Source organism: Perna viridis, chromosome 6, assembly GCF_037379345.1.
Source record: "Perna viridis isolate PV_CMFRI_1.1 ecotype Kerala chromosome 6, ASM3737934v1, whole genome shotgun sequence".
NCBI classification, from domain to species: domain Eukaryota; kingdom Metazoa; phylum Mollusca; class Bivalvia; order Mytilida; family Mytilidae; genus Perna; species Perna viridis.
Genome location: NC_142450.1, coordinates 38,060,358 through 38,081,498, shown reverse-complemented (window position 1 = coordinate 38,081,498; position 21,141 = coordinate 38,060,358). Strand labels below are relative to the sequence as shown.

The 21,141-nt window shown below is 32.6% G+C and overlaps 1 protein-coding gene across 1 annotated transcript in view; it reads right to left on the bottom strand.

Moving 5' to 3' along the window:
* Positions 1–3: 3 nt before the first annotated feature.
* The window catches only part of LOC148614840 (midasin-like), a 77,146-nt gene continuing 56,008 nt past the window's right edge, over positions 4–21,141 (bottom strand). The window contains exons 79-103 of the mRNA XM_088589266.1: positions 20,242–20,357; positions 18,683–18,767; positions 17,967–18,158; positions 17,733–17,803; positions 16,755–17,098; positions 16,311–16,399; positions 15,361–15,597; positions 14,011–14,148; positions 11,527–11,802; positions 10,899–11,066; positions 10,511–10,649; positions 9,395–9,504; positions 8,996–9,100; positions 8,548–8,712; positions 8,193–8,294; positions 7,687–7,794; positions 6,832–7,023; positions 6,271–6,570; positions 5,812–5,927; positions 5,021–5,195; positions 4,603–4,676; positions 3,262–3,376; positions 2,733–2,945; positions 1,865–1,912; positions 4–1,187 (exon numbers count right to left, since the gene is read on the bottom strand). Coding sequence (XP_088445392.1) covers positions 1,053–1,187; positions 1,865–1,912; positions 2,733–2,945; positions 3,262–3,376; positions 4,603–4,676; positions 5,021–5,195; positions 5,812–5,927; positions 6,271–6,570; positions 6,832–7,023; positions 7,687–7,794; positions 8,193–8,294; positions 8,548–8,712; positions 8,996–9,100; positions 9,395–9,504; positions 10,511–10,649; positions 10,899–11,066; positions 11,527–11,802; positions 14,011–14,148; positions 15,361–15,597; positions 16,311–16,399; positions 16,755–17,098; positions 17,733–17,803; positions 17,967–18,158; positions 18,683–18,767; positions 20,242–20,357 — 3,813 coding nt within the window. The 3' untranslated portion in view covers positions 4–1,052. The remainder of the gene's footprint in view (positions 1,188–1,864; positions 1,913–2,732; positions 2,946–3,261; positions 3,377–4,602; positions 4,677–5,020; positions 5,196–5,811; positions 5,928–6,270; positions 6,571–6,831; positions 7,024–7,686; positions 7,795–8,192; positions 8,295–8,547; positions 8,713–8,995; positions 9,101–9,394; positions 9,505–10,510; positions 10,650–10,898; positions 11,067–11,526; positions 11,803–14,010; positions 14,149–15,360; positions 15,598–16,310; positions 16,400–16,754; positions 17,099–17,732; positions 17,804–17,966; positions 18,159–18,682; positions 18,768–20,241; positions 20,358–21,141) is intronic.

Here is a 21,141-nt window from a genome sequence, read left to right as displayed (position 1 = left end):
GTACAATGTATTCATAAGCTTTTATTTAATTATCAACTTTTTAACAAACTATACTCAATCCTGTAACAACCATAAGCATAACAGTAATAGAAAAAATACTCAGATAATATTTTCATGGACAAAGACAATGTTTAGGTTCAATGAAACTTCATAAATTTAAACTGCACAAAAAATACATTGCTTGGAAAACCATGAAAAAGAAATTAAGATATACAGTATTTCAAGAATTGCAGATGACAAGAGATGGGAGAAAATGAATCATAATCAGTTCCATAATCTTTAAGGAATGAGAAAGAACTCATTACAGATGTAAACTCAATTTACTATTATGAAAAAAATAATAACTGGGTTTAAAATTACTGTCAAAAGCACCTAAGTGAATCCAATTAAGCAACATCAAACATGATCCATGTTATTTCTTTTATTCTTTAGATTGCTTTATATTTTTGTCACAATGCACGGTAAGATGATTCAATCATGGTTAAAATAGATCATAACAAGACATTACAATACAACATGAATAAAATATATTCATTACAACTTCAACATGTCATATAAATTGCTTCATTATATGGTATACATTCCTTTTTAAATAAAATTTATAAAAACACACACCATGTTTGGACAAAGATTAGACCTGGTAATACCAGCAGTAGATCTAAAGTTCTCCTAATGGCTATTCAATGTTACAAAAACAAATGCAGCAGAAACTCTGTTCTGTGAACTACCTCATGTAAGTGTCACTACACAGAACACAAGGGACTGATCCAGAGATTTTATGTTCAAGGCTATTATTCCCTGATTTTTACCCAAATTATGTGAAAAATTAACAACATTTTTCAACAAAAGGAATGGTTCTGATAGCCTGGAACCATCCTCCCTGGATCTGCCGCTGGAACCATCCCCCTGGATCTGGATCTGCTGCGGGAACCATCCCCCCTGGATCTGCCACTGGAACACGAATGAGGTATTTATCCATCAGTAGTAGCTGCTAGTTCCCACTGTGGTATTTATCCATCAGTTGTAGCTGCTAGTTCCCAATGTGGTATTTATCAATCAGTTGAAGTTACTAGTTCAAACCACTGCCTTAATGCATCACATAACACTTGTGGTAGTGAGTTAATATCACGTAATATGATGTAAAATGGGAAAGGAAAGTGATCCATGTACGGTTTGATTTCTGGCATCTGAAAGAAAAACATATTTCATTATTTTCAATTAGGTTTCAGTAGACTAGTACTGTAAAGATGTAAAAATGTATCAGTTAACAAAGAGACTTGTTTTATTCTTCTACACTCAAGCATACATATTTTTACATGATGCACAGATATGTTATACACAAAAGAAACTGTTTCATTGCCAAGTTACAATGTATGAATGAGACAATACTTCTAAGTATGGAGTATATTCACATAGTAAACACATAAGGTACACAAGACACACACTAAACTATTTAATTATTGCCAATTACTTTCGTCTCTAAAGCATGAACTTTTTTACATACTGCACACATAAAGTACACATAATACATGACTTGAAAGTGTTTACAGTGAGTTGACGGTGACCTCTGACCTTGTTTAGTGAAGGTGTCTGTTAAATGACCACACAGTTTAAACTCTATTGTTACTAAATCAATAGATAAATTCATTAAGCAAAACTGGTATTTAACCTTGGGCTAGGTCAAAGGTCAAGGTACTCACTGTTGTTATTGCAGCATCATAGTTCATAAATATGATACACGAACAGAATTCAATTGCACCCGCTTCTATAAGTGTTTAAAAAGTACATTTAGAGCACAAAATAGAGTAATGAAAAATTGTCAAAGGCAAAAAAGGTGATTAAAGTTATCAATAACAGTACTTACATTGTTAGGACCTTTAAAAACAGGAACTCTGATGTCTAATATGGAATCCTGTAAAATTTTATAAAATGATAAGTTAAGTTATCCCATACAAAAAGCTGAGAACTGAAATGTTCAGCAATAATGATCCTGAATTCCTACTACAATGTATAACTAACAACCATAATAGACAGACTTGGATCCCTAGTGTTAACAAATTACAATTACTGTTACGCTGTGCCTTATGTATTTCTCTAGTAATTAAAATCAAGTTCCTAATTTGATATCAATGGTCTCGACCCCACTCAATGATTTCTATCAAATCAAGCTGTTCAGTAAACAGGAAGTATATTTGACAGGGTACAAGTCATTATGTAATAGCAATAATATACCAAATATCTAAGCATTCCCTCCAACAAAGCTGAGAATCTGTTACATAAATATGTAACAGGTGGGTGTAGGACATACAAGGTAACTGTTATATAACCCATTCCAATGAGTTCAGTTAGTATCATAAAATGTATAATATTTTAGAGCAAAAAAATATAGTTCCAAAGCAAACAGATTGTATTTACAAAAAAAATATCTCCAAACCTGATATGTGTCATATGAAGAAGTACCTTAAGCCCTTCAACCTTGAATAGTGTCACATTAAATAAGACTCCCATTTTTTGCATTTCAATCAAATATGTGATTGCTACAAGATATGCAGTCTAGAAAATTTCTGACAATAATAAGATTACAGCAGTGGATAAAGAGATTTTGAAAAAGGGGTGTTCCAGGCTTTTATTTGCTCATTTTTGCCCAAAATAAATGGAAGTGGGTGTTTAAAGCCACAGAATCCTCCCCTGGATCCACAAAGGTGTAAAACTATATAGAACTAAAATTGTACCTTAGCTTGTGGGTTATCAATGATAACAAATACTGAGAAGATATTAGATTCCCTTGCTTGTCTCACTGCTGACTTCACTGTCTCCATTCCTTCCATAAACAAGCCACGCCCATCTGATACTATTAATAGTAACTGTGCTGTATCAGGATTACCCATCATTCCATGCTGTCTAGATCTAGCATCCATCATATGGACAGTTGCATGTTTTAACAACTGGAAAATAAATAAGTACATAATTAAAGCAAAAAGATATAAAATTAAAGAAATTCTTCTAAATAAAGCCATGATAAATTTCAAATTGTTTTTATCTTCCATATTTAGAGTTTTCTTAATGTTATAAAATACTTGATAATTGTTGTTGAAGCGAGGTGTGTCAATGTATTAATGTCTGAAACAAAATGACTAACAGCAGTTAACAGTAAGTAAGCTCTTAATTCATTATTGTATATACAGTACGTATAAATGTAACAAAGTAAGCTGTTTACAAGAAATTATTTCATATTTCTGTTGATGTGAAAATGACACAAACCTGAGCAATTTTTGTTTTCTTCTGTTCAAATGTGAAATGCTGTAGAAGTTTGGCACCAGACTGGTTAGAAAACTGTTCACTAAAGTCATGTACAAACTGTACACTTTCACCAAAACTGGAAAAAAGTAAGAAGTTAGATTTATGTAGTTTTTATTAGTCAATCTGTTACAGGTAATTGTATTTGAAATTTTGCAAAAGCATGACAGTCATTAGCTAAAAGGAAGCTTACAGCAGAAACCATGGTCAATATATACATGTACATGTACCTCCCACTTTAAAAAAGGGGTAATAAGGTGGGGGTAAAATAAGAGAAAATGATAATTTATAGAACAATCCTCCTGGTACAATATAACAGGAACAACAAACAATATATATATATCAATAATGGCAGTCAACTATGAAACTGAAATGAGTAATGCCTTTACACTAAAACCTGGATTTAACCAAGAATTCTCTGCTTCTCAATACACCTCTAATATGAAGCAGGTATAATAGTAGTAAGCTATAATCTATATAAAGGCCCTGTCCAAAGTTATCTAAAGATTGGATTCCTCCTTGATTATAATAGACTTGGGATAAGTTGTCTGCCGGCCAAGTAGTGCCATATTTATATCTTCTGTATGTGCACAATAGGAACTCCTGGCCATATCCCCTACCCTTTTTGTAACAAGAAAGGCTAAGTGTATGTGATTGGTAATTGAGCAGTAGGTCACATTCTGAAACCAGACCCTCTGTTGTTGTAAGGTCATAGGTTAAATTCATATAGATTACCATATGATGACTTCATGTATGAAGACTAATAGTATTATATCAAGTCCTCATAACCATGTCATGGCTATAGTCAAAGGAAAAATATGTATGTTGAGGATTTCCTATCTTAAAAAAATAGAGTATGTAGGTATGGATTTCTACAATATTTTTTTACCTTGAATTAATATGAAAGAAATCTAAAGTTTAACAGTGCTTCTGCAAAAATGTGCCTAAAAATGATAGGGTAGTTAAGGAAACCTTATATATATTGTTTTATTTGGCCGCAGCAACAAGTACTGCAAAAGTACTATTGTTTGTGGGGTACCAATTTTTTTTTTTCTTGGGAAGGCAATTCCACGAAATTTGGTTCCAAACAAAAAGGAGATTTCCATTGAAGTGTATATTGAAAACATCAAAACCAAAAATTCAAGAATCCACAAACTTGTGTTTCTTCTCTAATCTAAGAAAATTGGTATTCAAGAATTAAAGTACTTTCACAGTACATGATGGCCACAGAGCATCTGAAGCCAAGATGTTAATAATATACTATCAATTGATCATGAACTTTGTTAATGCTATACAAATGACTACCTGCAAATTGCTAATTCTCCAGCCTCCAGTAATGTCAAGGCATTAGATATCATGGATAGAGACTCAAAGGCAAGCTGAAATTAAAGCAAGATTTCCATTAAAATTAAGTAAAGATATATGTATATACTACTCCATTTATGATAATTGTATTCTAATCTAAGATAAAAAAAAAAAACTGCCAATATTAATAGAATATTCCATTTAACATTCTATGTCATAAGGAATTATCAATATATACTGGGTTGTACAATTGTCAATTATCTTTTAAAAAAACATGAATAAATTAGTTTAAACTTCTACAGAACCTGTCATAAATAGTCTAAGCATACTGAATTCTTGATTCCAAATATATTTGCTTAGGAAATGTTTCCCTAACACAACTAATTCGTATAGGTCACCCCTACCAGAATGAGCTCACCTGTTTAGAATGATTATCCACCATACTTGAAGAGTCATCAATAGCCAACATGATCTGGTATTGTCTTTTACTGGGTTTAGTTCTACGTAACCAGATCTTGTCTTTCCTAAACTGACTAGCTATGTAGGGTATCACCTTCCTCATGTTCAATCTCTTGCCAGTTCTATAGTCACCTCTAAAAACACACAAAAATACATAAAACTCATGTAAGCTGCACAGTTATTGATGTGTTGGTGAGGGTTAAATTTGAATTTTTCTTTTAAAAAAAGTGTTGGTGGTACCCCTAAATATCATGGGCATCCTGTCCCCTGGACACACTTTTTTATGGAATAGCCATAAAACCAAAGAAAATATTTAGCTAATTTAATTTTGCATTTTCAGACTTAACACTAAAATACATCAAAATTTACGTCCAGCACAAATTACCAACAATACAGTATATGAATGACTGCTCTCTTTGAAAGATATTTGAAAGAAAAGAGTTGTTCATACATGTAGTAACTTATGCCATACCATCTTGGCCTGAGTGTTTTTATACTAATAAAAAACAATTAAAAGAGACTGTAAAATGAACATATAAATATTTTTAAATTACCCTACAAATTAATTCCAAGCAGATGTGTTTCAGAGAATTCAAAACCTCTGAAGAAAATTCTATTACTGCAAACTATGCAACTGGGTATCAGTTACAATAAGCAACAGTGTACACAAAGAAATGTAAAGTCTACCGAACGTATTATGAATTCCCATATCATTGTATACATTTATTTGCTATTAAAGCTTACACTCACTTGAGTTTAGTGGCCTGAGATGGTTCTAAGATAAGTCGTAATTGCTCACAAAGGTCCTGAGATAGAGCAGATGTTAAAACTTCATACTGGTTCCATGCCTCTGCAGCAGCTTCCTCCTGTAATGTAAAATATCAAGTTTTTATAACTACTTTGTTATATTCAGATTGTAATTTTGACATAGGAAATCATGACATTTGTAAATCTGGTTAAAATATAAAGCTACTGAAAATAAATTTTCAGTTTAATTGATCTTTCCTAAAGTAAAAATTTATTTTTCATTTTCCTTTCTTTGTTTTTAGATTCTTTCAGAAATGCACTACTGAAGGAAGTTTCCTTTTCTATAACATGAAAACAACTGTCAAGAATTAGTATCTAAACATAACTTGTCTTTACAGTAATATTCTAATATTGCTCGTAGCAACTTCATGTACCTGTACTCAAATTTAGATTGATACTTACTGTAAGTGACTGATCTTTCTCAGTATGAGACCAGGTAGTCAGTTGATTCTCAAGTTCTTCTCGCAACTTTTCTACATTGACCTCTGACTTCACCTCATCAGTATGGAGATGTTCTATCTGTGTATGAATGGTAGATTCTGGACCTCTGGCTACAGATAGGGTGTCTATGACATCACCAGGTATCTCAGTCTTCTCAGACTCAGGAGAGTCCTCTAGTCCCTCAACATCAGCATTCTTCTGCAACTTATCTTTCTTATTCTTCAGTTTAGTGGCAGACTGCATTTCAACATCTTCATTTTGCTAATCAGAAACATTGATATTCAATTAAAAACAGATAACACAAACCAAATTTTAATAAAAATAATCAATTAAGCATTACAGAAGTATGAATGGAAGGACCAACACCCCTATCATTATCACTATTGCAAGTGAAAAGTTTAATAATTAACTAAACAAAATGGGTAATCTAGAATGACTTTGTAACTATAAATGTTACTATAAACTTAACTTACACACCTGGTATTATTACCTGGTCTTTATTATTAGTAATAAAATTATTACCTCCCCTTGATCCTCATCCTCAGCCATGTCTACATCCTCTTCCTCCTTACATTCCTCCCCATTTTGTTCAGTGATGGGTTGTTCCTGTTGCTGATCAGCTGTTGCTGTATCTATGGTCTGTGTGTCATGTCTTGATGAAGCTTCTTTTATATGCTCATATAAATCTGCCTCAGTTTTATCAATATCTTCTTCCTACGTTAAAAAAAAGCTTTCTTTAGCTATTCAGTACATTTGCATCTTATGGCAAGTTATTTTGGCAGGTGTAAAATTTTGCGATGTTGTGCCAAAAAATTTTGCAAAAATTTTGCAGATTATTATTTTGGCGCTTGCTGAGTGATGCACTAGGTACTGCAGTTCATAGGAAATATTTTGCAAAATTTATTTTGGGTTTTTTAGACAGTCCACTAAATAATGCCAAAATAAGCACAATGCAAAAAATATCCACAAAACAGTACTTCTTTTTAATCTTACCTCATGCAATCAACTCTGTCATATCTGTGCTGCAGAAGTGCATTTACATGATGAAGAGAGGCTTTTATTGGAGTTATTGACCTTGGGTAAGTTGCTGGTACATGTAAATCAATTAGCGTACTTCAAAGTTTGGAGTGTTGACGTCATAAAAGTGTTTCTATTATATTTTTCAGTGGCAGATAACCAAGTTTCAAAAACTTATTCAACAAGTAGACTATTACTGACTACATGATTTTATCTATGTGTTTTGTCTAGTAAAGGTTTCAAGTGTTGACTACATGTGAAAAAATACCAAGCAAAATTAAAAGGTTTTTTTCATACAGTACATGCCAGGGATAAAAAGTTCATCACATAGGAAACAATAGCTGTACAGTATCAAGTTACCTGGTTATCTTCAGCAGCTGGGGTATCTGTGGTTTTCAGCCTTTTATATTTCTGTTCAACAGAACCCAAACTTCTGTCCATATCTGATCTGCCAGGTTTTCTCTTCAGCTAAACAGATTCAAATTGTAACTTCAACATTTTTAACATTAAGAAATATGGATAAGGTCCTTCAAAGTTATTTTCCTTGTAATTTTTAATTTTTAATGAAAACCAATGATGGCAGGGTCATATTTCTTTTTACATTTTTGATACCCTAAAAAGTGATAACGGTGCTTGCTTGTTCCTTGCTAGAGCAAAAGATGAGGGGGTTAATAAACAATTGGTATGTTTATATAACTGGGTAATGAGGAACCATCAAAATTGACCTGATATGACCTAAAAACCTAGAAACTGTTTTAAGTTGGCCTCATTCCAGTTCAGAGATATGAGGAGTATATTTTTAACAAACAACATAGTGAAGAAGATATTAATGTATAAAACAAAACAATTCATCACATAACACCAACCTGCTTCTGTTGTTGAGAACTTGATCCCTGAGTAACCTTGGATGAGCTCTGACCCTGGTGACCTTCTTCCATCTCTGATTGTGAAGTACCAGTACCTTCAGCCTGTAAAGTTTAATTCAGATGGAAAAACCATATTAAAATGGGTATACAAATTTACTTATTCACCATTGATAAAAATTTATCCTTGCCTATACTAGAAATAATCTTTTTGATTACCACAGTTTAATTTTTTGACTAGTTCTATTTCACACAATCCAAGACGCTCAGCTACTTGTGAAATTCATAAGGAACATTATGACAAAAAGGCCTTAGCAACAACCTTATTTATTTGTTTTTAAATTCCAGATTAAATTACCTCCTCCTGATTATTTTCACTCTGACCTGCCTGGTCATGTGCTGTATCACTCTGTTCCACTTCCTGTGTGTCATGCGATGTCTGACCTTTAACCTCAGCACCCTGTGGTTGTTCCTCTGGATCTTTTTCCTTGTTCTGATCATCTTGTGCTTCATCATCTGGCTCCTGTAACAAAAATTGTGACTAAAATGGAGTATAAGCCTTTATTTGTTTACAGTTGGTAACCAGACAAACAGTTGAAAATTGATTAAATAGGTCTTTTCTATCTGTTTTGACTGGGCTTGAAGAAAGACAAAAATAAATTTAAAACTGAGCATATTCAATTTACTCCACAAAACTTACTATAGGTGACTAGAAGAGCTAAACTGTCAAAGAAGTTTAAATGTACATTTATTTTCCACAAGAAATCAAGAAGCACCAGATCATGTGTAGAAATTTCCATCTATACCTGAGCAGAGAATCCTGGTTCATTCTGTCCTTCTTCTTTCTGTCGATCATTGTCTTCATCATCTGGTTTCTCTTTCTCTGTTCCTTCTGGTTCATCTTCTCGAACCTTTAGTAAACAAACAAAAGGAAACTAACAAAAAAAGATCTACAGACTGAGTGAATTAAACTGCAAACACACAGTTTGTTATACTTACATAATGAAATGCCCTGAATTTGAAGTCTTTTTTCAAGGGTTTCCAATAAAATTTTGAGTACTAAAACCACTAGACCTGTGATAAATAAGAATGCTGTAGATATAAATTTCCAGACCAATATTATGAATACAAAATATAACCTAAATTGAACTGGTAAATCAAATATCTACTAAAACAATTTCACCAGATGACTTCTCAGTGCTTACCTCTGGTTCGTCTGATTTGTCTTCCTCTTCTTTCATGTTTATATCTTCCTCTTTATCTATACCATCCTGTGTTTCCATGTCACCAGTCTGTTCCTCCTTCTCTGTTGCATCTGAAACAAATGAAAAATTGTTGATATTAATTCCACTTAAAAAGATGGATGACAACCATAAAAGAAACATGCTACTAACTGATGCATTCTGAAAACTAGAAAAAGAGTAAGCAATGCTCACTAAATCCATACTCCCACTCCCCCATTCGATAACATACACCTTTTGACATCTAAATTGATTTGCATCCAAATCTAAAATAAGAGGTGCACATTGGGTATATGCATCTCCCATGCAAAAAATGGGTGTAAAAAAGAGAAAGAAAGAAGACAGACATCCACATCTGTATACACTCCACACTTTGCAAGTGGGGGTATAAAATACCGTAAAGCGGTTTGAAGAGTTGTGACAAAATATTTTCGCGGGTGAAGTCCTATGTATGCATAACTTTTACCATTGTTTCATAAATATTTCAGTCAAAACATGACAATTTTTCCCTTACAATAAAGCTTTTTATAGGACACCCTGAATGGATTGTAATGTTGAAACTAAAGTTGTAAGAAGTACAATATTTTATTAGTTAGAAGATAAAACATACATGCACATAAAACACATAAAATGTATCATTTAATCCAGTTAAAATTTCAAGTTCTTCTCACTTCTTAAATTTACTCATTAATTTCATTAATCTATCTACCGTTAATACTGGAAATTAAAAGGAAAGTTTCCCTGTGAAGTACCGAAGTATCGTATTAAGAAATGACCGTTAAGTCGTCATAAAATTTCACAGGTTTTATTTTCGCGGTTGTTGCCGATCAGCAAAAATTAAACCCCCGTGAAAATAACCTGCTATATGGTATGGTACATGCTTAAGAGTCATCTAATTATATGTTGAAATGAACATCTGGTACGTTAATTTCCTATTATCTAATCCAAAATAAGACAAAATTAGTTTATTCCTACAGCAAAACAAAAAAAAATACTCAGCAAATTTTACTATGATTGTTCATCATAAGACAAGAGTCAGTGAATAAAACACAGGACACATCATTTGTGTGTACCAGTTACCTTGATCTTCAGCAGTTTCTTCATCTTTATCAAGGTCATCATCCAGGTTAAGGTCATCCGGTAAATCCATGCCCTCTGGTGGTTTCTGGGGTTCCTTTTCGTTCTGGTATGGGTCCACCTTATCCTCATCATATTCTGACTGGACACAAAATTAAGGTTAATATCATGTTCACACTTTGAGAAAATCCAGCAAAAGAAAATGTTGCTGATAATCTGGACTAAAACTTCCCCCAAAGCCTTAGATTCTAGAATTGTGATTGGTAAAACCTTATTAAAGAAAGATTTAAGGAGAGACTATTTTGAAGTTTCATCAACCCATTCCAAATTGTTTCAACTTTGAGAATGACAAATAATCAAAAAGGAGTGAACAAATGAATGTAAGAATTACCATATCCATTTCATTCAATTCATTTGGTTGTTTGTTCTCATCATCCTGTGTGTCCTGGTTTTCTGTCTGTGGATCCTGGTTTTTATCATCATCAGCACCTTGGTTGTCATCTTTAGCAACCAACTCACTCTTGCTCTCCTGTCCTGAACCAGGACCATCTTCCTCTTTCTATCAAAAACATACGATATAAAGCATGAATGTAAATCCCTCAAATATAAATTATTCTTCCAGGAGAGAAGGGTATTGTCCTATAACTAAGACTATACAAATAAATTACTTGTTGTACTTCAAGATTAATAAAAAGAATGTCCTATTCTTAAAGTACAATATAGTGGGTGTTTTTTGTAGGGTTCTTATCTTAGCATAATTAGCAGTATGTTTGAAAATGCCAACAGAAATCTGGGAAAAATTTACTCTGAGCTGCAGTACTTAGTGCATCACTTACCATTGACCAAAATTACAAATACCAAGAATTTTCATATAACCTTTTTTTTTTAAAAATTGCCAAATTTTACATCCACCAAATGGTAGTTTCTAATAAAAATCCACAATCAATTTCATTTAATTTCTTTAGTTAAGTCTACAAGCCATAGCACCACTTCCTCCATAAGTAAGGTTTTAATAATACCTGATCCTCTTGTTGTTCAGTTTCTTCATCACTGCCCCACATCTGTTCATCCAATTTATCAGAGTCGGGTCCATCAACATCTCCCATCTGTTTATCCATCTCCTCTTCATTATCATCTCCTTCATCATCATCCTCATTTTCACCTTCCTGGGGTTCAAGGTCATGGAGTTTACCTTCAATGTCATCTGACATCTCTATAGCATTGTCCTCTGAAGCAATGTCAGGCTGGTCTGTGGATTGTTCTGGTTTCTCACCTTGTTTCTGTGCTTCATCAAGCTGTGTGGATCGTAAGAAGTATTCATTAGTTAATTATTGAAAATAAACAAAAACACCAAATTATGAATGAATAATTTCTTTTATTTATAGGGACAGAGCATCATCTATGTCCTACATAAAGATGCTCAGATACATGAATGGCTCAAAATTGTTCTATGGAAGTGATGTATTCTGGGAACAATGTATGCAGTTTAATTGTAAATCTTTATTCAAAAGGCTAAAGTACAAGCTAATAAATATGAAGAAATATCATTGAAATATATAAGTAAGCAGTAATGACAAAAAATGACATAATAGTAATCATGTCATAGAAACAATATAATGCATATGATATATGTAGTAGACAAGCGTTACATCGTAAGATCTATTTATAATGAAAGTTCTTGTTTTCCAACTCATACAGAGGTAATACATTAACTTCCTTATAACAACAGTCTTAGTAACTTGAAGTAACAAGTATAATTTGTTTAAATTAGGCCAAGAATAGTAGAACCTTGCCAAATATTTAACTTACTGTTTTTAGGAAGTGATTGTTTGAATTTTTAACATGGATGTTCAGTTTGTGTTATAGGAAATCTAGCATATTCCCACTGGTCAGGACATTTAGGGTATTACAACCTAGTAGTGTATTATCAATGAGGCCAAATGTTATTTGAGAACAAATAGCTCCATCCCTCATAGGCAAAAGTATGAAATGATAATACAGTCGACTCCACTTAATCGCATATTGCTTTATTGCATATTTCGGTTATTAGCATAATTTTCTCTTGCACAAAACCATTTCCTATTATTCTGTTAGGGAAAAAATCGCTTATTTGCATTGGCCTTGCAGGTGCATTTCGGTTTATTGCATAGAGAATTTTGCCTCATCCAGGTAAAGATAGGTTTTCCCAAATTCTATTTTAAGCCTTCGGGTCATAAATATGTCAATCATATTTATTGTTGTAAAAACTAGATTATCATCAATCAGGAGGTGTTAATAATAGATTAAACACACAATGGACATAAAAGACAATTTAAAGGATTTCTAATTACATTATAATAAACAAGCACCTAGGTGAACGATGACTTCTGACGACATGCCAAACATCACCTTATGATGTGGCTTGGGGTATTTTTTGTCCCTATTTAAATTCTTCCGACTACAAATGATTATCAATGTAAATTTAATTTTCTTTAATGAGCTTAACAGTTTTAGTGAGCTTGGGTTACTAGGCATAAATATTGACCGAAAATTAAAAGTCATCATTCATTCAGTACAATGTCTAATGAAATTCAACTACCCTAAGGTGCCCCATACTATCCACACTTCATAGGAATATATCGAGGTCAATGACACGTATAATACACAACTATCAGTGTACAATTGTGATTGAACAGAGGAATAAAAACGCACAGACCATTTCAAAAGCCCAGAAACTGCAAACATTGATGAATATTACACTGAATCCTGGCTGAAATATGAAATATGGGATTTTCTTTCATAGAAAGGTCAAGAAATTACTTGACTATTTATAGATGAGAAACACGTGGTTTTACTCATAAATACACACAACGTAAAGAAGGTCATTAAACAAGACAAACACAATATATATTATTATTTATTGATAAAAGAACAATACAATGAGAAGGTCTTTAACAATTAAATACCAGATCAGAAATGTTGAACAGTGATATCCCTGGTTGATCCACAGTATCGTCGTCTTACCTGAACCCACACTTCCGGTAAAATCGTAATTTCAGTTATAAGAATACCCCGTTTATTCGCATAATTTTTACTGGCAAATAGGCTATGCAATTAAGTGGAATCCACTGTACATGTATATAGCAGTTACACTGTACTGTACTTGTACTTATTTTCACAATAGATAGTTTTCTTACATTTTTTCAAATATCTAAGTCCACTTTATGTTCAAAGTTACCCTGTGCTTAATGTTTAATACACATATTCAGGCTAACTTATTTTTGTGAATTCTTACTGATTGCAAAATTCACAAAAATAAATACAAATACTATAATTTTCCATTCTGATATCATTACCTCCTGTATATACATGTAAACAAATTATAAAATGAAGACCAAAAATTCTTTACACCTTTTAAAACACACATGAATAAAATTTGAGTTACACATTTCACTACACACATGAATAAATTTAGAGTTACTTTAGTTAAACCTTTTACAAAAGGAACATCTCAGAGTACAAACCTGATCTTCATTTTCTATTTGATCACTAACATCTTTGACACCTTCCCCTTCACCCATACCACCACCTTCAATATCTTCAAATTGGGTTGCACCTTCTCCTGCAATTTCATCAGAAAACTCTTCTGGAGTACAAAAACCCTGAAATAAATACCCCAGACAAACTAAAAATACTGTGAGCAGACATCGTGTAAACCAAATAAGGATGCCTTACCTTCCAAAAGTCATCAATCAGTTATCAAAAGTTGTCCTTACAAGCTGAGAATATTAGATTATTTAATATTTTTTTTCAACGAGAGGGAGTTTCTCATGCTGATCTCGTCAAGCGGCTTTGCTAACTCCCGTGAGTTAATAAAAAATATTAGATAATCTGTTTATCGCTGTTTTGTTGAAGTGTAAGGTGTTCTTTTTATCTTCCTGACTTAAATATGTCAGTTTCATAAGCACTGCAAAGTTTCCTTTCGGGACTATTTTTCGGCGACGTGCTACATGATGTCATGTATGTTGTGCAGCTGTGATACACATCTTTGAAAAAAAAATCGGTTAACCATATAATGACACTTGCGTTTAAATTTTGTGGAATAATTTAGCGATTTATTCTTATCAGGTAAGTTACTGTATTTAATCATTTTCCATTATAGACTAAAAAATAATGCCATAAATTAGCATTATTTCATACACAGTAAACAAACAGACGGTTATTTGGGTTGTCAAATATTCCTACACTGTTGCTTGTTTGTCACATGAGGACATAGAAACTAGCGATAATTTTCATTCTCACTCAACTGGCGTGAGATTGAAAATTATCGTAAAGCAAGATCAAAGGGATTTTAAACACAATAGCGATAATATATCAAATCACTTCAGTTAGGGTAACTTCACTTAAGACATGTAACATAAAATTTATCTTTAAGCATATTTACGTGGATGTCTAACTTTTCTATAAAATTTCCTCAGTTAAGGAGATGTTGCATATATAATGCAAATTAACAATAAGGTAGGGCATCATATACAGAAGTAGGGGAACCGAAGTTGTCATTACTGGATGCTCTGAAATGGTTGTAAAGGTTTCACATTTCCAAAAAAGCCAATATCACTCAGTGAGCTCAATCACATTTCCAGTTTAGCATGATTAGATTGGAAAGTGCTCAGCAGGGTATCAGTTCATGCTACCACATGACAATCCATACTTATGACCTAATTTAATGCAAATGATCTATTAAATTCTGGACTTTCTGTGATTTTTAATGCAGGTACTATTGAGAGATTCATTGCAGTCAAAATTCATAGCTATCTGTCAAACAACAAAAATCCTCTGCTTATCCATCAGACCTTTCCAATAACAATTCATACCTTTGAAGCCAACTCAGTAAATATCCCTAAAAGAACTGACAGAAGCTTTGCTGTAGTCCTATTGGATGCCAGGTTCTGGACCAGATAATACTCTACCACATCACAGTATTGGTGTAAAAGTGGCATACAGTGAGACAATACTTTACAACAGCTTAGGCTTGACTGGACACTGTCTGTATCTGGACTGTTCCATAGAGTGATAAGATCACCCATTAACCTCTGAATACTGCTTGCTACCTGTAAAATAATATATAATTCTCTGAAAATACAGCTGCACCGAAGTAAATGATAAGCCCATCTTGTAGTGTTTGAAGTCTTATAACTCTCAACACAATAACAGTAACAGCAGGAATAAATCAGCTTCCATCTTTGGAGACAAGCAATTCAACAAAAAATATTAAAATTCCTCATAGCAGTGGACAGATAGATGGACAATGACAAACCATAATACTTCCAACAAATACCAGAAGTTTAAACATAAAAGATTCTTTAAATGGATTTTACTAAACTTTTGCTAACTTCTAAGATATATAGCTTAAAATTCAGAACTGTTTCTACTTTGGTGGCTTTCACTGTTGAGTAAAGCCACAAATTCCCACTTTCAAAATAAGGGTAAAGTTACCTCTAAAAGTATATGTTATTTAACAAAATCTACCACAATGTATAAATTTTTTTCTTTAGCAAACCACAAATTTTGTATTGCACCAAGATAATACTTTCACAATAAGAACAATTTCATACAAACTCTTATTTACTGAATATATAAAACTAGGTGGCACAGCTGTATAAATATAGAAAAATATTTAAGAAGATGCTTTGTTCAAATCATTCAGCCCTGAAGGGCATAAAAACTACCAAAAATGATACAAAATTTGAAATATAATACAGTGATGAAGGACATACAATATGGTAACAATATAGTGCATTCAACCAAACCAAAAGTTTCTGACCTTAGGAGACAAAACACTACCAGTATCTTGATTCAGTTTATCAACAACTTCTTTGACAAACTGTACAGGCTCAGGGACTTTATCATCATCTGTAAAAAATGTGAGAACAAATTTGTATTTTCCTTTCTAAAAAAAATAAGAAATTATGAAAGTCTATTTTTATTATTTCCTTGCTAAATTTTCTCATATTTTGCTAAAGAATTGTAACAACTACAAAAAGACCCTTATGATGGATTATCTCCCTTTGAATAAGTCCAATATAGAATATGTTTGGGAGAATTATCTAATTCCCTCATCAGGACAGATATAAATTATTCAACGAACAATGCAACAAACAAATGTCACTATTACACAAATCATTTCCTTTGAAAGAGAAAGTTAAACATCGTAATTTTTACAAGAAGGAAATGAATAACACCAGTTAAAATATATCAGTATATTTACCATTAATTACAGGAGCCTCATTTTCATGGTTTGTCTTTATGTTCTGCACAACTAATAATACACTTGATATCAACTCCTCAGCAACAGAACCAAATCTGATAACATCCTCAGAGTTTACGAAGTTAACACAAACTTTTTGTGTGATTTTTTGTTCCTCTTTTGTATACCACCTTTTAAAGTCTATGAGTTTATTATCAATTGTTCTACTGAGATATGACAATGTTGAAGTAAAGTGACATTGTGATCTGGTTCCTGGAGTGTTGAACAGGGATACAGTATGTTGTAAATCTGGTATAAACTTCTTCAGATCTTCAGCTATTGTTTGAAGAGTTTTCAATGATTTCCTGTACAAAGTAAATAAAAAAAATTAGAAGAACAATTTTTATAAAACCAAGAATAAAACATAATTACATACAACGGACCTGTTAACATTTGGATAAGTTCATGTGGGACATTCTAACGCAAAGGTAGATTTTTTATGTAAAAATTCAATTATTTAGTATTTTTCACAGAAAATATTGTAATTTTAACCAAAAACCTGCCACAGATCTACATTTTAATGCAAGCGATTCTAAATTTATCACTGATTTTATGGAAGTCTACCCCTAATGTAGGAGGGTTAACAGGTGAGTGATTAATTCCTTTTGGAAGGAAATTATGAAAATTTAATGTTTATCATTGCACTACCTCACCTGCTAGACATTTGGATGACACTGAACTCTAATGAAAATTTGCATAAGTCATATGCCAGTTTATTTGTAATTCAAAATGCATATCAATTTCAATTTCATGTATTTTTACTAATTCTCTACCAAATTCTTTACATTCAAAAATACATTCTTATATGCAACATGTTTAATGTGCAGAAAATGTATCTAACATATAATTTACTTACATGTACATCATTAATTTGATTATATACAAGTATGTTTGAGACAGAGATTCCCTACCTTACATACCCTAATTAAAGATACATACCATGTCCATATCTGATTCCTGTTAGACTGAATTAAGGTGTCTTGTACACTAAGACAATGTCCCTTTATGGTCTACAAATACAATAAACAAAACATAATAAAATTATAAAAACAACACATGTTCTTCACAAAGCAAAATTTATCATTACAGAACAATAATAAAATGCCAATATTTTAAATATGTTAAAAATCATATTTATGATAGCTTTATACAAAATATCAATTGAAATCTCACCTGTATACATTTCATGCATTTATCCCATGTCTGATCTCCTTGTCTGACAAGTGACATCTCAGTTAAATTCTCCACAGCAATAGGAGATGGATGGGTTGTCTCCCGTTGTGACGGTTTTGGACATGCATATAACAATGCCTCAAACTGCATAAGTCCTTCAATTAAAGATGTTGCTAATCCCTTAAAGTCCTCCTAGAACATAAGAAAACCAAAAATGCTATGAAAATTTTCAATAATTGATTTCAACATACATGTAGAAGTATAACGTCATATTCTAGAACAAACAGTTATCTATCAAAACAAGAAACAATGCAAAGAAATATTGAAATGAGGTAGGTGTAACATGTAACAGGATAAAGTTGAATATATTGGCATTTTTATGCATTTTACAGTTTTACATTAACAAAGATTTATTTGTCTTTATAATTAGTTTTTTGTTAAAGATACAAAACTAGTAAAGATCTTTCCTCAGTATTACAGGAGAACTTCTGTTAGAATAAAATCAGAATTTCAGTACTTCTAAGGTCATGAGTAAAATTCATCTTGATAACTGTTATGAGTACTTTGCCCTCTATTACCCACCATTCTTGTGGTACATTGTATAAACTTCTATATTCTATGTATCACAATTACTGATTTTCACAATTCTTGTCCTTCTTGTTTGTAAGGAAAGTTACCACGGTAACACAGGTTAGATGACAATGATTATAACTTACATGCCACCTTGTTACATCTGTCTGACAGGGTTGTACAACATTGTCATCAGTCATAGTTACTGTTGTCAAAGATGCCAAGGCACTGCTGTAATATAAGTTCAATTTAGTAGCTTTAGATTTCTGTGCTCTTTATTGTATTATTTTCAGTGTTCTATTTTTCAACCAACAAAAATACTGATCATAACAAATCACTGAAAAATAAAGAAAACTATTGTAATATTTTACTATTGAAACTGAGTTGCAAATTCTATCATTACAGAACCTAAATATTTCTTGACATTGCTAACACCACAAATTTCTACTTAATTAGGTACATTTAATCAAAATTAGACCATATATGACTAAACAGTAAAAAGAAATAATAATAGAATTATTACAAATTAAGTTTCGTTCAACTTACAAACACATAATAGCATCTAAACTAATACCCTGCAACAGTTGTTCCATTCAGTTACTACATATCAACACTCCTTTCTACAGTTGTTCCATTCAGTCACTACCTATCAACACTCCCTTCTACATTGTGTTCCATTAAGTCACTACCTATCAACACTCCCTTCTACATTGTGTTCATTAAAGTCACTACCTAACAACACTCCCTTCTACATTGTGTTCATTAAAGACTCACTACCTATCAACACTCCCTTCTACATTGTGTTCATTAAAGACTCACTACCTATCAACACTCCCTTCTACATTGTGTTCCATTCAGTCACTCAACACTCCCTTCCACAATTGTTCAATTCAGTCACTACCTCTCAACACTCCCTTCTACATTGTGTTCATTAAAGTCACTACCTAACAACACTCCCTTCAACAGTTGTTCCATTCAGTCATTACATATCAACCCTCCCTTCGACAGTTGTTCCTTCAGTCACTACCTATCAACACTCCCTTCAACAGTTGTTCCATTTGTCACTACATATCAACACTCCCTTAATCAGTTATTCCATTCAGTCAATACCTATCAACACTCCTTTCTACAGCTGTTCCATTCAGTCACTACCTATCAACACTCCCTTCAACAGTTGTTCCATTCAGCCACTACCTATTAACACTCCTTTCTACATTGTGTTCCATTCAGTCATGCAACACTCCCTTCCACAGTTGTTCCATTCAATCAATACCTATCAACACTCCCTTCAACAGTTGTTCCATTCAGTCACTACCTATCAACACTCCCTTCAACAGTTATTCCATTCAGTCAATACCTATCAACACTCCTTTCTACAGTTGTTCCATTCAGTCACTACCTATCAACACCCCATTCTACATTGTGTTCAAATGGTCTTTCTTATCAGCCAATCAGATTTCAGCTTTCATGATTGTGAAAGCATTATTCAAAGAGAAACCCGAGGATTCTAGAAAAATAGTCGTATAGTTTGAACCAAAATTAGAATGTAGTATTTGTAAATCCTACATAGAGAGAATGAATTGAACAATTCTAAATAGATTACCAATTAATTGATAGAATACCTGACAGATTTAAAGTGTTTAGCTATGGCTGACAAGTCTCTATGTTGCTGACCATACAAGGATTTCTACCACTGATAACATACCTGACAGATTTAAAGTGTTTAGCTATGGCTGACAAGTTCCTATGTTGTTGTACAACTACAGACATAAGTTGTTCTGTGAAACCTCTACATCTATCAATATTACCAACACCTAACTCCTGTAAAACACAACATACAGTGACAAATACCAACACCAAACCCTGAAATATCTGAAAACCTGTCTAAAACAAACCCTGAAAATTTGAAAACCTGTCTAAACAAAACCCTGAAAAATAATCTAAAACCTGTCTAAACCATACACTTATTACAGTCACATCATGTTAAATATATTTTAAACCTTGGTAAACCAAACACCTGTCTAGACTGAACAAATTTAAAAGTCCAAAAGGTGTATGGTTTAGACAGGGTTCACTGTATAACACAAATATCAACCTTCTCTTTACAATCATAGCTTGAACTAACCTAATAGAATGTAAACCAATAGGACTATATAGTGAGATGGATATGTAATGTTTATATGAGAATAATAAGGAAAATCAGTCTACTAAAAATTTGTAGTTCATTTTATTGAAAAATGGTAGAGAAGTGAATTTGGTATGCATGAGTGCTACTGAAAAAATAATAGTAAGGGATTCAACAGTACAATTTATGACTGGGATTTCCCGTGTAGAAATCATGAGAATTCTTAAAAGCTCAAAGACCAAAACAGGATAGCTAGGCACATTATATTCACACAAAGGTAAACATTTACCTAACAGTTGACTTCACAAAAAGATTAAAGTACCCTACTCTGGCATTTACCGTATTGTATTACCTATGATGCCTCTGAGACCACAAACATACATGTAAGTTAGTGAGGAGGTGAAAAATTCTAGCAATTACTATCCTTTAAAACTCTTGATTATGATAATTACTATACAAGATAATTACTACATAAATGAA